A 13379-nucleotide genomic window follows, 5' to 3' on the forward strand; every position below is an offset into this window, starting at 1 on the left:
CAAGTACTGCTGTTCCAAATTAATGGAAAGGTGCTTCTAATTCTTCAAAAGAGGCATTTATTTTTTAAGCTACCAATAGCAAATTTCTTATAACAGGAATACAGTCCCCCATATGACTTCTTGTGTGATCATATTACTCCACAATTCCTGTGTGCATGAAATCTGACTGACACGCTTTAAAAGTGTTGTTAAAGCATGAAAGCTGATTTGTGTGAACCTCAGCCCACTTTAGTACATCATTGCCATAATAAAGGACATCAAATAGAGACTAACTGGTGTATCCAGTCTACCCAGTTGCCTTCCTTTCTGGTTCTTTACCATGTTAAGATACTTAAGCCAATGCCATCTCACTCCTATGTTATCTATACTCACATAAACACACATATGTAATTATACAGATTTATATTACCACAAATTGTATGTCAAATTAGCATTGATTAGACTTCATTCTGATGTTTTGCTGAGACTAAAGCAATGAAGAGAAGAAAGACGTAGGATTGTGATAAGTGACTAGATCTAAAATAACAGCTAAACATGAATGCATGAGCGTTATTTGTATTGGAAATGTGGTATGTTAGTATAAGAAAATTTATTTTCAACATTGTACTAGGAGTAACACCAGAGGTAGAAAACAGCATAACAAGTTACAGGCCAGAAAGAAAACAGCAGGCAACACCTTTCTCCCACCCCCCCAAACTAAAACAAAATAAAACAACACACATAAAACTCTGAGGCTGGAAAATCTGAAGGCAAACAAAATAGTCCATAATTCAACTTATTTTGTCCTCCTTAAGGCCAGTATGATAGTCATACGCTTAACAGAGATTTCTACATGCTCTAAGAATGTTCTTTGCATTGGATGAGCTTTTTAAAAGCTAATTTGAAATCATCATTAAAACTGGTATAAAGCAATGGATTGATAAGAGAGTTGACATAACCCAACCAAGTCAGGAAGTCTCCAACCTCTGCTGACACAGTACAAAGGTTGAGGCCTACAATGAGCTCCTTAATGAAAAATGGCAGCCAGCTTAAAATGAAAGCGCTCAGTATCAGCCCAAGAATCCGAGCTGCCTTTCGCTCTCTTGAGCTGGAGATCTGCTGCTGACGGTCCCCAGCCTGGTCTAGGTCATTTTCAAAAGGTGGAATTCTCATTGAGGCATTTTTTTTATCAAATTCCATCATTGGATCTGAAGTGGAGAAGTCTGACACACAGAATGTCTGGGTGAGTTTACAATGAGCGAATGAGTTTTGGCTGTCATTACTCCTGTTGCTCAGATGTCTACTAGAACCACGTTTTTGGTAGAGACTCTTTGCAGCATGGTAAATTCTATAATATAAAATCAGTATTAAAGTCAAGGGAATATAAAATGCCCCCAAAGTTGAGTAGATGGTGTAGACTGCATGGTCATGTTGAATTATACATTGACTGGGAATATTTTTGCTATGGTGGTGTCTCCAAAACAATGGTGGCAATGAAATGAAAATGGATATAGCCCATACTATGAGGATCATAAGCCCAGCCCTTCTTGCTGTTCTTTTCCTAGCATATTCAATTGCATCTGTGATTGCCCAGTATCTATCCAGTGCGATGGCACAAAGATGCAGAATTGAACAAGTGCAACACGTCATGTCCACGCTAAGCCATATCTCACAGATGACATATCCAAGAGCCCATGTATCCATGGCTATGTAGGTGATACTCAAGGGCATGACCAAAATGGCAACAAGAAAATCTGTCACAGCTAAAGAGCAGATTAAGTAGTTGGCAGGCTGATGTAGTTTCTTGGTTATGCAGATTGCAACAATTACAGCAGAATTCAACAATGTTGTCAGAATTGTTATTACAGCAAGCGTCAGGGTAATGAGCATCTTCTCTGTGATGGTTTTAGTTTTGTCTCCCACACTGGGTCCCACTGTGCAATTTGTGGAATTCATTTTCTCCCCATAAAATGTTTAATGGAAAAGTTGATATATCTATATGTTAGTCATCCAGACTTGGGTGCTCTAGATGCAAATATCCTTCAGGTGTACAATTCCTGAAGCTCCATTTTGAATGGATATGCACAGGATGCATGGTCTTCTTCTGGTCATGGCTTTACCTGAAAGACAAAACCGTGTTTGTTAGTGCCATCCCAAAAAATAAAATGCCCAATCATACTGAAAAACGAAAGTTGAAGCACTTATTACTGAAATGGAAAAGCTGGAATTAATTTGTCACACTGCTTTTCTCTCTCCTCAGTCCTTCCATCTTTCTCTTTATTACTAATCCTCATTCAAAGGGTACTTTTTTAAATAGCCCACAGTGCTACAAGTCATGCGGGCATTTTTACTGTGAGTGCTTTATGCAGATTTTCAAAGAGAAACTAACCGGGTTGCTTCTTTTAGAAAATTTACAAGTACAAAGTAGTATGCATGTTAAAAGAGTCTTGCTCTGCTCCGGCTCTAGATACAGGCAGCCAAGTGAGGGCAAAACAGCGCATGGACAGATGGAATTCACCTATGCACGGTGCTATTTTTACTCCCTTGACCTGAACGTGCCTGCAGGACCATCTCCTTTTAACGAAGCTCTGAGAAAACTGCGAGTGCTTTCAGCTGCATTTGAGGAGGATAGTTTAGAGCCAGTCCATTTCCCCCTGGGTAAATACCTCTGAAAATTGCCCTCTGAGTACTTTAGCATCATTGAAAGTCAAACTTTCAGATGGCCTCCAGGAAGACTCTCTGATCTTTTGGTTTTAATTAGATGTCAGATTCAGAACTGTGCAACGTCAACATATTCTGTAAAATAAAACAGTAAAGCTTATTTCAGTGAAAATTTTCAGTTTATTTCAAGACAGGACTGTGAGGTTCTGCAAAAGCATTTCAGTGTCCTGGCAGAAGCACATTATTATTAAAAAAAATAAAAAAATAAAAAATCTGACTGATAATTTATAATACGTAATCTGCAAACACATGCTTCCAAACTCATAACATTGACTGGGAATTGCTGTTCAGTTTTTTTCAATGATTAATTGAACTAGAGGCTTTTCATAATTTTGTCTAATTATTCCTGACAATCCACATATCACACACATATCTTTCTTAGGAGAAAATGGAAAAATAACATGCCTTTGAGAGGAAGCTCCTGGATTAAATGCCATGAACCTTCTTCCATCCCCAAAGAAAGCAAAAAAAAAAAACTGTTCTTAAAAAAACTGTAAAATAGTAAATGACAGCAAAAAAGACCAAAATGGCCCATCCAGTCTGCTAGCAAGGATTTTAGGGTTGTAACTGTTGCCTAGGTTACCTTCATATATTCTGTTTAGAGCTGAAACTGCTGCTCCTTGCAGGCTACCCTCATACTTTCTGTTTAGGGTTGTACCTGTCACTCCGTGCAATTTACCACTGCTTTTCTTGGACGCATAATATAATCACTTTAATATCTTGTAAGATTGAAAGGCAAAAATAAGAATCACAATTTTTAGGTCAAAAGCAGTTAATGTAATTTGATAAACATCAGCATGACTGCTTGTCACATTGTAAGTAATTGCTTGCAGTCAGCATAAGAATTTAACCATAAAGGGCAGAAAGGCATAGGACATCAATTTCAGAATAGACTGATGTCCATGTGTATAATGCAGAGATTCTAACATACACTGAAATCTCAGTGTGTATATTTCCAGATTGAAAACCAATGTCTATAAGGGTGTCCTGAAGATAGGCCAGGAGCTGAGGAAATTTCTAACCTCTAGTGGGACCAGGCACCTTAAAGGCCATCAAAACCCATTTGTATTCTATAGTAGAGATCAGGTGACATGAATTGAATGCTGATTCTTACCAGTGTAGGAGTTTTATAGTATAGGATCAGTGGTCTCAACAGGGATGTCAGTTTAGGCAGGAGTGTGTTAAGGAGGATCGACTCTGGGAGGGGTCTTACTCTTAACAAAACTCCTGCTCTCATGTGATGCAGCAGGATTTCAGGATTTAGAATCTGAGGGTGTCCACTGTCCATCTCTTTCACAGAGGGCGTCTGGTCCCTCCATAGGAAACGTCCAAGGAAGTGCTTTCTCCCAAGGAGGAGTGCTGAGAAACTGAATTATTCCTGTTTTGAGGGAGTAGCTCTCAACCAAGACCAGGCAGGCTTTCAAGAGAGACGAGGAAGAAGAGGTCCTGTTCAGGAAAGGTGATTGGGGCCAGACTGTGATACCCAGGAAGAATTCTTGGGAGGAGAGATCAAGGAATATCTCTCATCTTGTTCCTGAGAGAGCTCTTGCAGAAGGGTGTGCTGAATTTGTCCTTGATGGGACTTGAAAGGAAAAAGCCAGCCCATCTGAGGAAGGATCCCAAATGAAGCTCCCGTCAGATGAGTAAGCCAGTAGTTTGCCAGAGTGAGAAAAGCTAGAGAGATGCAAGGAAAGATGGTCTACATAAAATATCTGGGAAGTGCCAAGGGGGGAGGGTCCTTGCCCTGAGAGGTGACCTGCCTGTGAGGGCAGCAGAATGACTATGGATTTATTTATTTATACAATTCTGAAGCAAATATATTGTCCTAAAGAGGCTGAGAGTTGATTTTTGTACCTTTTGAACTCTGTTGCTGTCTGGTGCCCTATTCACTTGTTTATCATTGTAGACTTTGTTTTACCTGCTTAGTCATCAGTGCCAGTAAAGTATTTTTATTCCAAACAACAATCTGGGAGTCTAAGTGGTGTTTCAGCTGCCTGGACTGAACTGATGAGTAGAAGAGCCCCAGTGAAGAGAAACCCCAAGGGCCTTGAAAAGAAGAAGATATTCTCCCTATGCGAGAATCTCTAGGAGGTCATGGGGTCTGCACTAGGTCGTGACCTTCCTCCTGAGTCCCGGTGTCTGGGAGAGAATTGGGGCAGGGGATATAACTGTATGTAGCACCTGCTTGATACTGCATCAAGGAAAGAAAAAGCAAAGGGGCGGATTTTAAGAGCCCTGCTCGCCTAAATCCGCCCAAATCCGGGCGGATTTAGGCGAGCAGGGCCTGTGCGCCGGTGAGCCTATTTTACATAGGCCTACTGGCGCGCGCAGAGCCCCGGGACTCGCGTAAGTCCCGGGGTTTTCTGAGGGGGGCGTGTCGGGGGGCAGGCCAGAACCGCGCGGCGTTTTCGGGGCGTGTCGGGAGCATTCCAGGGGCGGGCCCGGGGGCGTGGCTACAGCCCGGGGCGGTCCGGGGGCGTGGCCGCTCCCTCCGGACCCGCCCCCAGGTTGCGTCCCGGCGCGCTAGCGGCCCGCTGGTGCGCGGGGATTTACGCCTCCCTCTGGGAGGCGTAAAATCCCCCGACAAAGGTAAGGATGGGGTTTAGACAAGGGCCGGGCGGGTGGGTTAGGTAGGGGAAGGGAGGGGAAGGTGAGGGGAGGGCAAAAGAAAGTTCCCTCCGAGGCTGCTCCGATTTCGGAGCGGCCTCGGAGGGAACGGAGGTAGGCTGCGCGGCTCGGCGCGCGCCGGCTATACAGAATCCATAGCCTTGCGCACGCCGATCCCGGATTTTAGCGGATACGCGCGGCTCCGCGCGTATCTACTAAAATCCAGCGTACTTTTGCTTGCGCCTGATGCGCCAGCAAAAGTATGCCAAATCGCGCGGTTTGAAAATCTACCCCAAAGGCTTTTGTGCAGGTAAACATGTTTCCCCATGTAAAATCCCATTTTGAAAACTGCATTCCCTGCTAGCAGGTAAAAGTATGCATTAGGGATGTGAATCGTTTTTTGACGATATAAAATATCGTCCGATATATTTTAAATCGTCAAAAATCGTTAGAGGCGCGATACAATAGGAATTCCCCCGATTTATCGTCAAAAATCGTAAATCGGGGGAGGGGGGAGGGGAAGGGGGAGGGCGGGAAAACCGGCACACTAAAACAACCCTAAAACCCACCCGACCCTTTAAAATAAATCCCCCACGCTCCCGAACCCCCCCAAAATGTTTTAAATTATCTGGGGTCCAGTGGGGGGGGGGGGGGGGGGGGGTCCCGGTGTGATCTTCCACTCTCGGGCCACGGCTGCGTTAATAGAAATGGTGCCGGCGCAAAATGGCAAAATGCCGTATTGCAAAATGGCGCTGGCCATACGCCGGCGCCATTTTGCAATACGGCAATATGGCCGGCGCCATTTTGCAATACGACAATACGGCCATACGGCCGGCGCCATTTTGCAATACGGCCCTAGTGCATGAGGTCGCTCCCGGACCCCCGCTGGACTTTTGGCAAGTCTTGTGGGGGTCAGGAGGCCCCCCCCAAGCTGGCCAAAAGTCCCTGGGGGTCCAGCGGGGGTCTGGGAGCGATCTCCTGCGCTCGTGACGTCGGGGGACAGGAACCAAAATGGCACTGGCGCTACCTTTGCCCTGTCATATGACGGGGCAAAGGTAGCGCCGGCGCCATTTCTATTAACGCAGCCGAGGCCCGAGAGTGGAAGATCACACCGGGACCCCCCCACTGGACCCCAGGTAATTTAAAACATTTTGGGGGGGTTCGGGAGGGTGGGGGATTTATTTTAAAGGGTCGGGTGGGTTTTAGGGTTGTTTTAGTGTGCCGGTTTTCCCGCCCTCCCCCGATTTACGATTTAAACGCTTTAAAAAAAACAAAACAAAACCGCGACTATCAGATTCCCTCCCCCCCAGCCAAAATCGATCGTTAAGATGATCGATCACACGATTCACATCTCTAGTATGCATGCTGTTTCTCAAGGTGTGTACTTTTGCCTGCATGAAAAAAAGGCCTGGAGTTAGGTTGGGGGATGAAAGTACACACCGCGAGTTTATTTTCAAATCTCTGTGTCCATTTTGTACCTACTTCCCTGCAGGTGCAAAGTGCACGGGTACAAATGTACTCATGTGGTGCCGTGCAGGTTCCATTTTCAAAGGGAAACTCCAAAAGGAGTTTTTCTCTTTGAAAATAATCTTGCAATCAAGCTCTGTGGCAAAACTGAAAATTGCTCTCATATTTTTTGATTTTAGTTTTGTGTGTGAAAGAACACCTTAACTTTAAATCACATATGTGAAAGGAGATTATAAAGAGTCAAGGAAGGGACCCAGTAGCATGAAAAGCAAAAAGTAAACCATTAATATTAGCAATTTAAAAGAAACTTCAGACACTCTTGTATCTAGAGTGATACTGTAGATGCATGTGGTTTTAAATTGCTGACACAAAGTAGGTTTCTTTGCTTTACTGGAGAAACAGCACAGATTTGTACATCCAGTTTCACTGTTACTCTTTCAGCCTCATGTTTACCGCATATGCCTTATGTGCTAAGCATTTTCCTCATAGATAGAAAATCTTTAGTATATAGGACCCATGTGTTTAAGCTTTTTCACTTTACATAGCAACATGGTGGATTCAGTTGGATAGAAACATAAAATCAATTTTAATTCAACCTCTGCTCTGGCTCAGAGGAGGGGGAGAATATTTCTGCAACGTTGCTCCTTAAAGCAAAGCAGTCCTTAACTCAGATCTGTTATCTAGCAGTTACTTATAAGGGGAAATTAGTAAGCCCCCTTTTTTTTTTTTTTTTTTTAATTTTAAAAGGGTTAGATCCTTGTCATCCTATTCTAACAGAAACAAAAGCAGTGGAAATGTTGATAGCAGTGCAGTTCAATAGCTATGGGGGGGCAACAATTTTTAAAGAGCCCTTCTGGAAGCAGGATGTTTGCCTTTTCTGTGTCCAGTTGTCTGGACTGAGGATAGAGATTGCAGAGCTCACGACAGAATTGACTAGAAATAAAGGGACCCCCCCCCCCCCCGCCCTATCCAGAGTCCTTAAGGAATGCTTCTACTCCCACACAGGAATTGTGAAGCAGGTGGATTATAGTAGACTCTGGTAGGACAAGGGCTCTGAGTTGGAAAAACACTGCCTTAACTCCCAATGTTACAGCACTGCACTGTTCCTTCATGGCACTTGACTATAGCAGAAAGTCCCAGAGATGAATTGGTGGGTGAGATAGCGATGAAAGTGGTGGCCCACCGTGAAAAAGAACCTAAGACGGTGTCAGGGTATCCCAGAGGAGGAGGAGACTTCTTCAGGTAGGGGGATGCAATCAGCAGCAGCCATGCTGCCCACCTAGTTATATGCTTCGGGAGGATAACTTTCGTAACTGCTTACGCGTGCCCCATATGCGCATGTTGTATATGGGAGCGCGCAAGGCTGCTACAGTATTTTATAACCCATGAGCAAACGATATGCAGGTTGTGGGTACATAAAAAAAAAATACAAATATACCTACTGTCTGTATGGAAATGCCAGAAGTCTGAAAAATAAGACTGGAGAGTCAGAAGGAAGATATAGACATAATAAGCATCTCAGATACTGGGAGGAAGGGGGATAACAAATGGGGCACTGTGAAATCAGGTTACAAACCCTTATTGGCATGACAGGACAGATAAAATTGGTATAGGGGTGGCAGTTTATGTTAAGAAAGGCACAGAGTCAAGCAGGAGAAAAGTTTCGAAAACATCTCACCAATCAATTCTCTCTCTCACCTCCCCACGTCCCTCCCTTATCCCTCTCTTCTCCCAGCCCCTCAGCCGATCCCCCTCTCCTCCTCCTGCTCCTTTTCACCACCCCCAGCCAATCCCCTCCCCTCCAGCAGCTGTGGCCATGGAATCGTGAGAGCATGGGACTCCCTGGCTCACAGAACTGCAGCGGAACTCGGGACTTAAACCTGCAGCATTCTGGATCTGAGCCAGGGATTCTGCCACCAAGATAAAGAAGCAATGTTCCTTCCTGAGCCTGCAGGAGAAGCCTGCTTGCTTTCGCGTGCTTGCTCGTGTCCTTTCTGTCATGCATCCAGCCCAGCACGTGAATATTAGCGCCAGTGGCTGGATGGCGATCGAGTCTATTCCAGTGTGCACCCTCGTCTGATGCAGGATCTCCTTCGCTCTGGAAAACAACATGTGCCGGCCTTGACTCCTCAACAGATCTGGCGTAAATGCACCTTCTGCCTCTCGTGTGCTCTGGACAAGGACACGACGCCTCCTCGTAGCCTTCTGCCATGTCACAGTCTCTCTGACTATGTCACGTAGTGAGGATAAGATTTAATGGCTCATTAGTCAGATACCGTTCATGAAAGATCAAAAACAACAGCCACTTGTATTTTTTATTGTGTTCATGTGCAGTTGGACTTTAATAAATATGTTTTATTTCTGTATTTATTTTGTCTCATGCATATTCAGGGTGGATATCCTGAAAAGTTTTCTAATTGGTCGCCTAGAATTTTAGATAGGGTGGTTTATCGATAATTTTTAGATATAGAAAATAAAATAAATATATGCAAGTTTTTGGACACTGGCTACAAACTCTACTGAACTCTGTTATCACTGAGGAAACAAGGTAAGCTCCATGTCACACGGGTCTGGCTCGGCCTGTCCTGCATGATATGGTGCTAGCTCAGGCCTTCCCAAACCTGTCCTGGTGAGCTCCAAGGCCAGTTTAGCTTTCAGGATGCCCATCGTAAAGATTTCACGCATGAGATACAGTTTCATACACTGGAGATCAATTATATGCAAATCTGTCTCATGCATGTTCAGTGTGGATATCCTGAAAAGTGTTCTAATTGGTCACCTTAATTATAATTCCCTTCACTTTAGCACCATAACCCTAAATTTCTTGTTTCTGAAGAAACTTGAGAGTGAGTTGAATGTTGGTTGCTTTATTTATTTATTTATTCAAAATCATAAGAACATGCCATACTGGGTCAGACCAAGGGTCCATCAAGCCCAGCATCCTGTTTCCAACAGTGGCCAATCCAGACCATAAGAACCTGGCAAGTACCCAAAAACTGTTACTGTTGCTAGTAATAGCAGTGGCTATTTTCTAAGTCAACTTAATTAATAGCAGGTAATGGACTTCTCCTCCAAGAACTTATCTTTTGTATACTGCTTATACAAAATAGAGATCTAAGCGGTTTACATGACGATGTTTAGTGATCTGGTAGTTCAAACAAGGCCTGGTTGATTTTTCTGCATTAAAGAAAAAACTAGTAAGGTTTCTCCTTAAATGAACACATCATAAAACTTTTTTTTCACTTACATTTCATGTTTTAAGTTTTTATCTGACGATTGGCTGAACAACTCAAACTTTGGCCGCACAAGGTTGAGAGATGTATTTCTTTGTTATTGTTTTATAACCATGAGCACACGGGACACTTTGGTTTCCCTCGGACTCTCTCCCAATCCCGAACAAACACTCAATGCAGCACATAATGGATTTAAACAAGGCTGCAGTTTACTGACGAACATGAAGGAGACCCGCGCTCTGTGCAGAAAATTCAAAGAATAAACAGCCTTCGAACCATCGAAACCCCACCCTACCCCCCTCCACCCCCTGCAGTCTCGGGACAGATTCTGCATCTAAACCCCTGTCTCCCAAGCTGCACTGCAGGCCACCGTCACTTTCAAGACCTCACTATCATATCCCAACCGGAGGGGGAAGGGGGGGGGGGGCCTGCAATTCCGTCAAACACCACTTTGAACTGCCGCTGCCTCGCTATATCTGTTCCCTTCCAAAACCAGAACATAAGAACATAAGAAATTGCCATGCTGGGTCAGACCAAGGGTCCATCAAGCTCAGCATCCTGTTTCCAACAGTGGCCAATCCAGGCCACAAGAACCTGGCAAGTAACCAAACACTAAGAAGAACCCATGCTACTGATGCAATTAATAGCAGTGGCTATTCCCTAAGTAAACTTGATTAATAGCAGTTATTGGACTTCTCCTCCAAGAACTTATCCAAACCTTTTTTGAACCCAGCTACACTAACTGCACTAACCACATCCTCTGGCAACAAATTCCAGAGCTTTATTGTGCATTGAGTGAAAAAGAATTTTCTCTTATTAGTCTTAAATGTGCTACTTGCTAACTTCATGGAATGCCCCCTAGTTCTTCTATTATTCGAAAGTGAAAATAACCGAGTCACATCTACTTGTTCAAGACCTCTCATGATCTTAAAGACCTCTATCATATCCCCCCTCAGCCGTCTCTTCTCCAAGCTGAACAGCCCTAACCTCTTAAGCCTTTCCTCATAGGGGAGCAGTTCCATCCCCTTTATCATTTTGGTTGCCCTTCTCTGTACCTTCTCCATCGCAACTATATCTTTTTTGAGATTCGGCGACCAGAATTGTACACAGTTTTCAAGGTGCGGTCTCACCATGGAGCGATACAAAGGCATTATGACATTTTCCGTTTTATTAACCATTCCCTTCCTAATAATTCCTAACATTCTATTTGCTTTTTTGACTGCTGCAGCACACTGAGCAGACAATTTTAAAGTATTATCCACTATGATGCCTAGATCTTTTTCCTGGGTGGTAGCTCCTAATATGGAACCCAACATCGTGTAACTACAGCAAGGGTTATTTTTCCCTATATGCATCACCTTGCACTTATCCACATTAAATTTCATCTGCCATTTGGATGCCCAATCTTCCAGTCTTGCAAGGTCCTCCTGTAATGTATCACAGTCTGCTTGTGATTTAACTACTCTGAATAATTTTGTATTATCCGCAAAGTATATGCTTCCCATAGTAACACACAAGATTGCAGAATAGAATCACCCAGGGCTTGGGGCAGCCGCCGCTGCGACAATGTAACAAGCAAGTCCAAATAACACAACGCATGAGAAAAAAGGGGGAGGGAGGACAGGAAGGAGAGACGGCAGCCAGGAACGAGGTAAGTGCAAGAGGAGGGTAGCACGACACCTCTTAAAAAAGGGGAAATACACGAACCCCCTTCACACTGGGATCCTCATGGGATCTCCTCCGCTCAGCAGACCCCCTGCTTGGTTTGAAAATCCCATGAAAAGCAGTAAGACTGGGCCCAGCCAAAAAATGGGGAAGGAAGCGGGGGAAGAAGTGAGATTTCACCTCCAACCCTGAAGCCCTCTCCCCCCGGTGAACCAAATTGCTACTGTAGGGCGTGGAGACTGCGGAAGGAGGGGAGCCCAGCCCAGCCCATCGCCATGTTAATGGCAGCAGGGCTGCAACCTTGCTCACCCAGCTTTCTATGCAAAGGCTTTGCTTTGTTAGTTGATGATGTTCGCTATTTTTGACAACTGTTACCTGCATTGTATCTTTACGTTTTTAATTTTGTGTATCAACTTGGGCAGCCTTTTCAAGACTGGGAAGGTGGTTTATAAATCCTTGAAATAAATTAAAAAAATGCATGATTGGTGTTTAATAAACTGACTGAATTCGGTTTTTTTTTGTCCCCAAATCTGGTAGTGCATAGAATTGGGACTGGAAACATTTGGCCGTTCCTTAAATGCTACAGCAGGAAAAACAAATTTCTTTACTTATTGCTTGTGCTACGCTCATCTGACAGATGGACAGTGCCAAATGCAGGAAGTAAAAAAAAGCCCAAAGCAAAAGAAGAGAAATCATTACGTTTTAAAATAATTTCCAGGAATACGAAAGGCAAAAATCAATAAGCGTATTAGTGAAAACAAAACATATAGCAATCAATATGGTGTTCAGGTACAAATGAAAGCCTGCCCCCAAACTAGGCAGTTGTTTAGAAATCTGTATTATTATAGCACTGAGAATGTTTGCTGAATATTATCCTTCTTTTACCATCTGAACTATCTCCTCTGGTGTGCCGAGAATATCAGCATGTCTGTTTCATGGCTCGTTCTTTTCTCTTTTATTCCTGGCTTGCTTTCTATTCCCTTTTTTCACTGTAATGTAGTATGCTTGATATATTTTTTATACTTTTTTTTTCTATACTGAAAGGTGCACATTTTTAATTATGATCATGCCCTCTATTTTTTTTTTTAATCTCTTTCCCTGAGTCTACTCTACCATATGAAGTACAGAATAGTATTATTTTTACTGGTATTATCAGCAGTAGATGGTATATTCTCACTCTACATAACAGAATTCACTGGTAACCCAGAGGACTAACTTTCTGTCTGATCAGATTCTATGGAGAAATAAAAGAATAGTTCAGATGACTTCTCTTAGAAGAATCTTTCTCCAGTACTACTACTACTACTTATTTTTGTAACGCCACGAGACATAAGCATGGCTGGGCACCTACCCATCAGAGACATTCTCTGCTCCAGAGAGCTTGCAATCACGTCTAGGTGCACAGGAGAGACAAGCAGGAGGTTTCAGGACATGCATTCTTGCAGTAATATGGTTAATACTGCAAAAAGAGCTCAGCTTGACTGTACTAAGAAACATCTCCCCTCCCATGCAAGTTTGACTGTTTCTGCAAAAAAAAAAAAAAAAAAAAGAAGGAAAATCCCAGAGCTTCCCTAAACAGCAGAAACTTCTCACTGCTTGAAAGAAGGGCTGTGCAGATATCACAAAACCAAGCTGACAAAGGTGGTTCTACTGGGATCATGAACAAAGTATGTTAAATATTCCACCACCACCCCCCCCCTCCCCGCC

The 13379-nt window shown here is 43.6% G+C and overlaps 1 protein-coding gene across 2 annotated transcripts in view; it reads right to left on the reverse strand.

Annotated features, from left to right (window-relative positions):
* Positions 1 to 570: 570 nt before the first annotated feature.
* Positions 571 to 13379, reverse strand: part of HTR1E (5-hydroxytryptamine receptor 1E) — a 159588-nt gene continuing 146779 nt past the window's right edge. Inside the window, exons 2-3 of one of the 2 annotated variants that reach the window (XM_029595472.1) lie at positions 2646 to 2775; positions 571 to 2099 (exon numbers count right to left, since the gene is read on the reverse strand). In XM_029595472.1, the coding sequence (XP_029451332.1) occupies positions 838 to 1935 (1098 nt within the window). In that variant the 5' untranslated portion in view covers positions 1936 to 2099; positions 2646 to 2775 and the 3' untranslated portion in view covers positions 571 to 837. The remainder of the gene's footprint in view (positions 2100 to 2645; positions 2776 to 13379) is intronic. The other variant, XM_029595471.1, reaches the window with a different exon arrangement.

This window comes from Rhinatrema bivittatum, chromosome 3, assembly GCF_901001135.1.
Source record: "Rhinatrema bivittatum chromosome 3, aRhiBiv1.1, whole genome shotgun sequence".
Lineage (NCBI taxonomy): Eukaryota > Metazoa > Chordata > Amphibia > Gymnophiona > Rhinatrematidae > Rhinatrema > Rhinatrema bivittatum.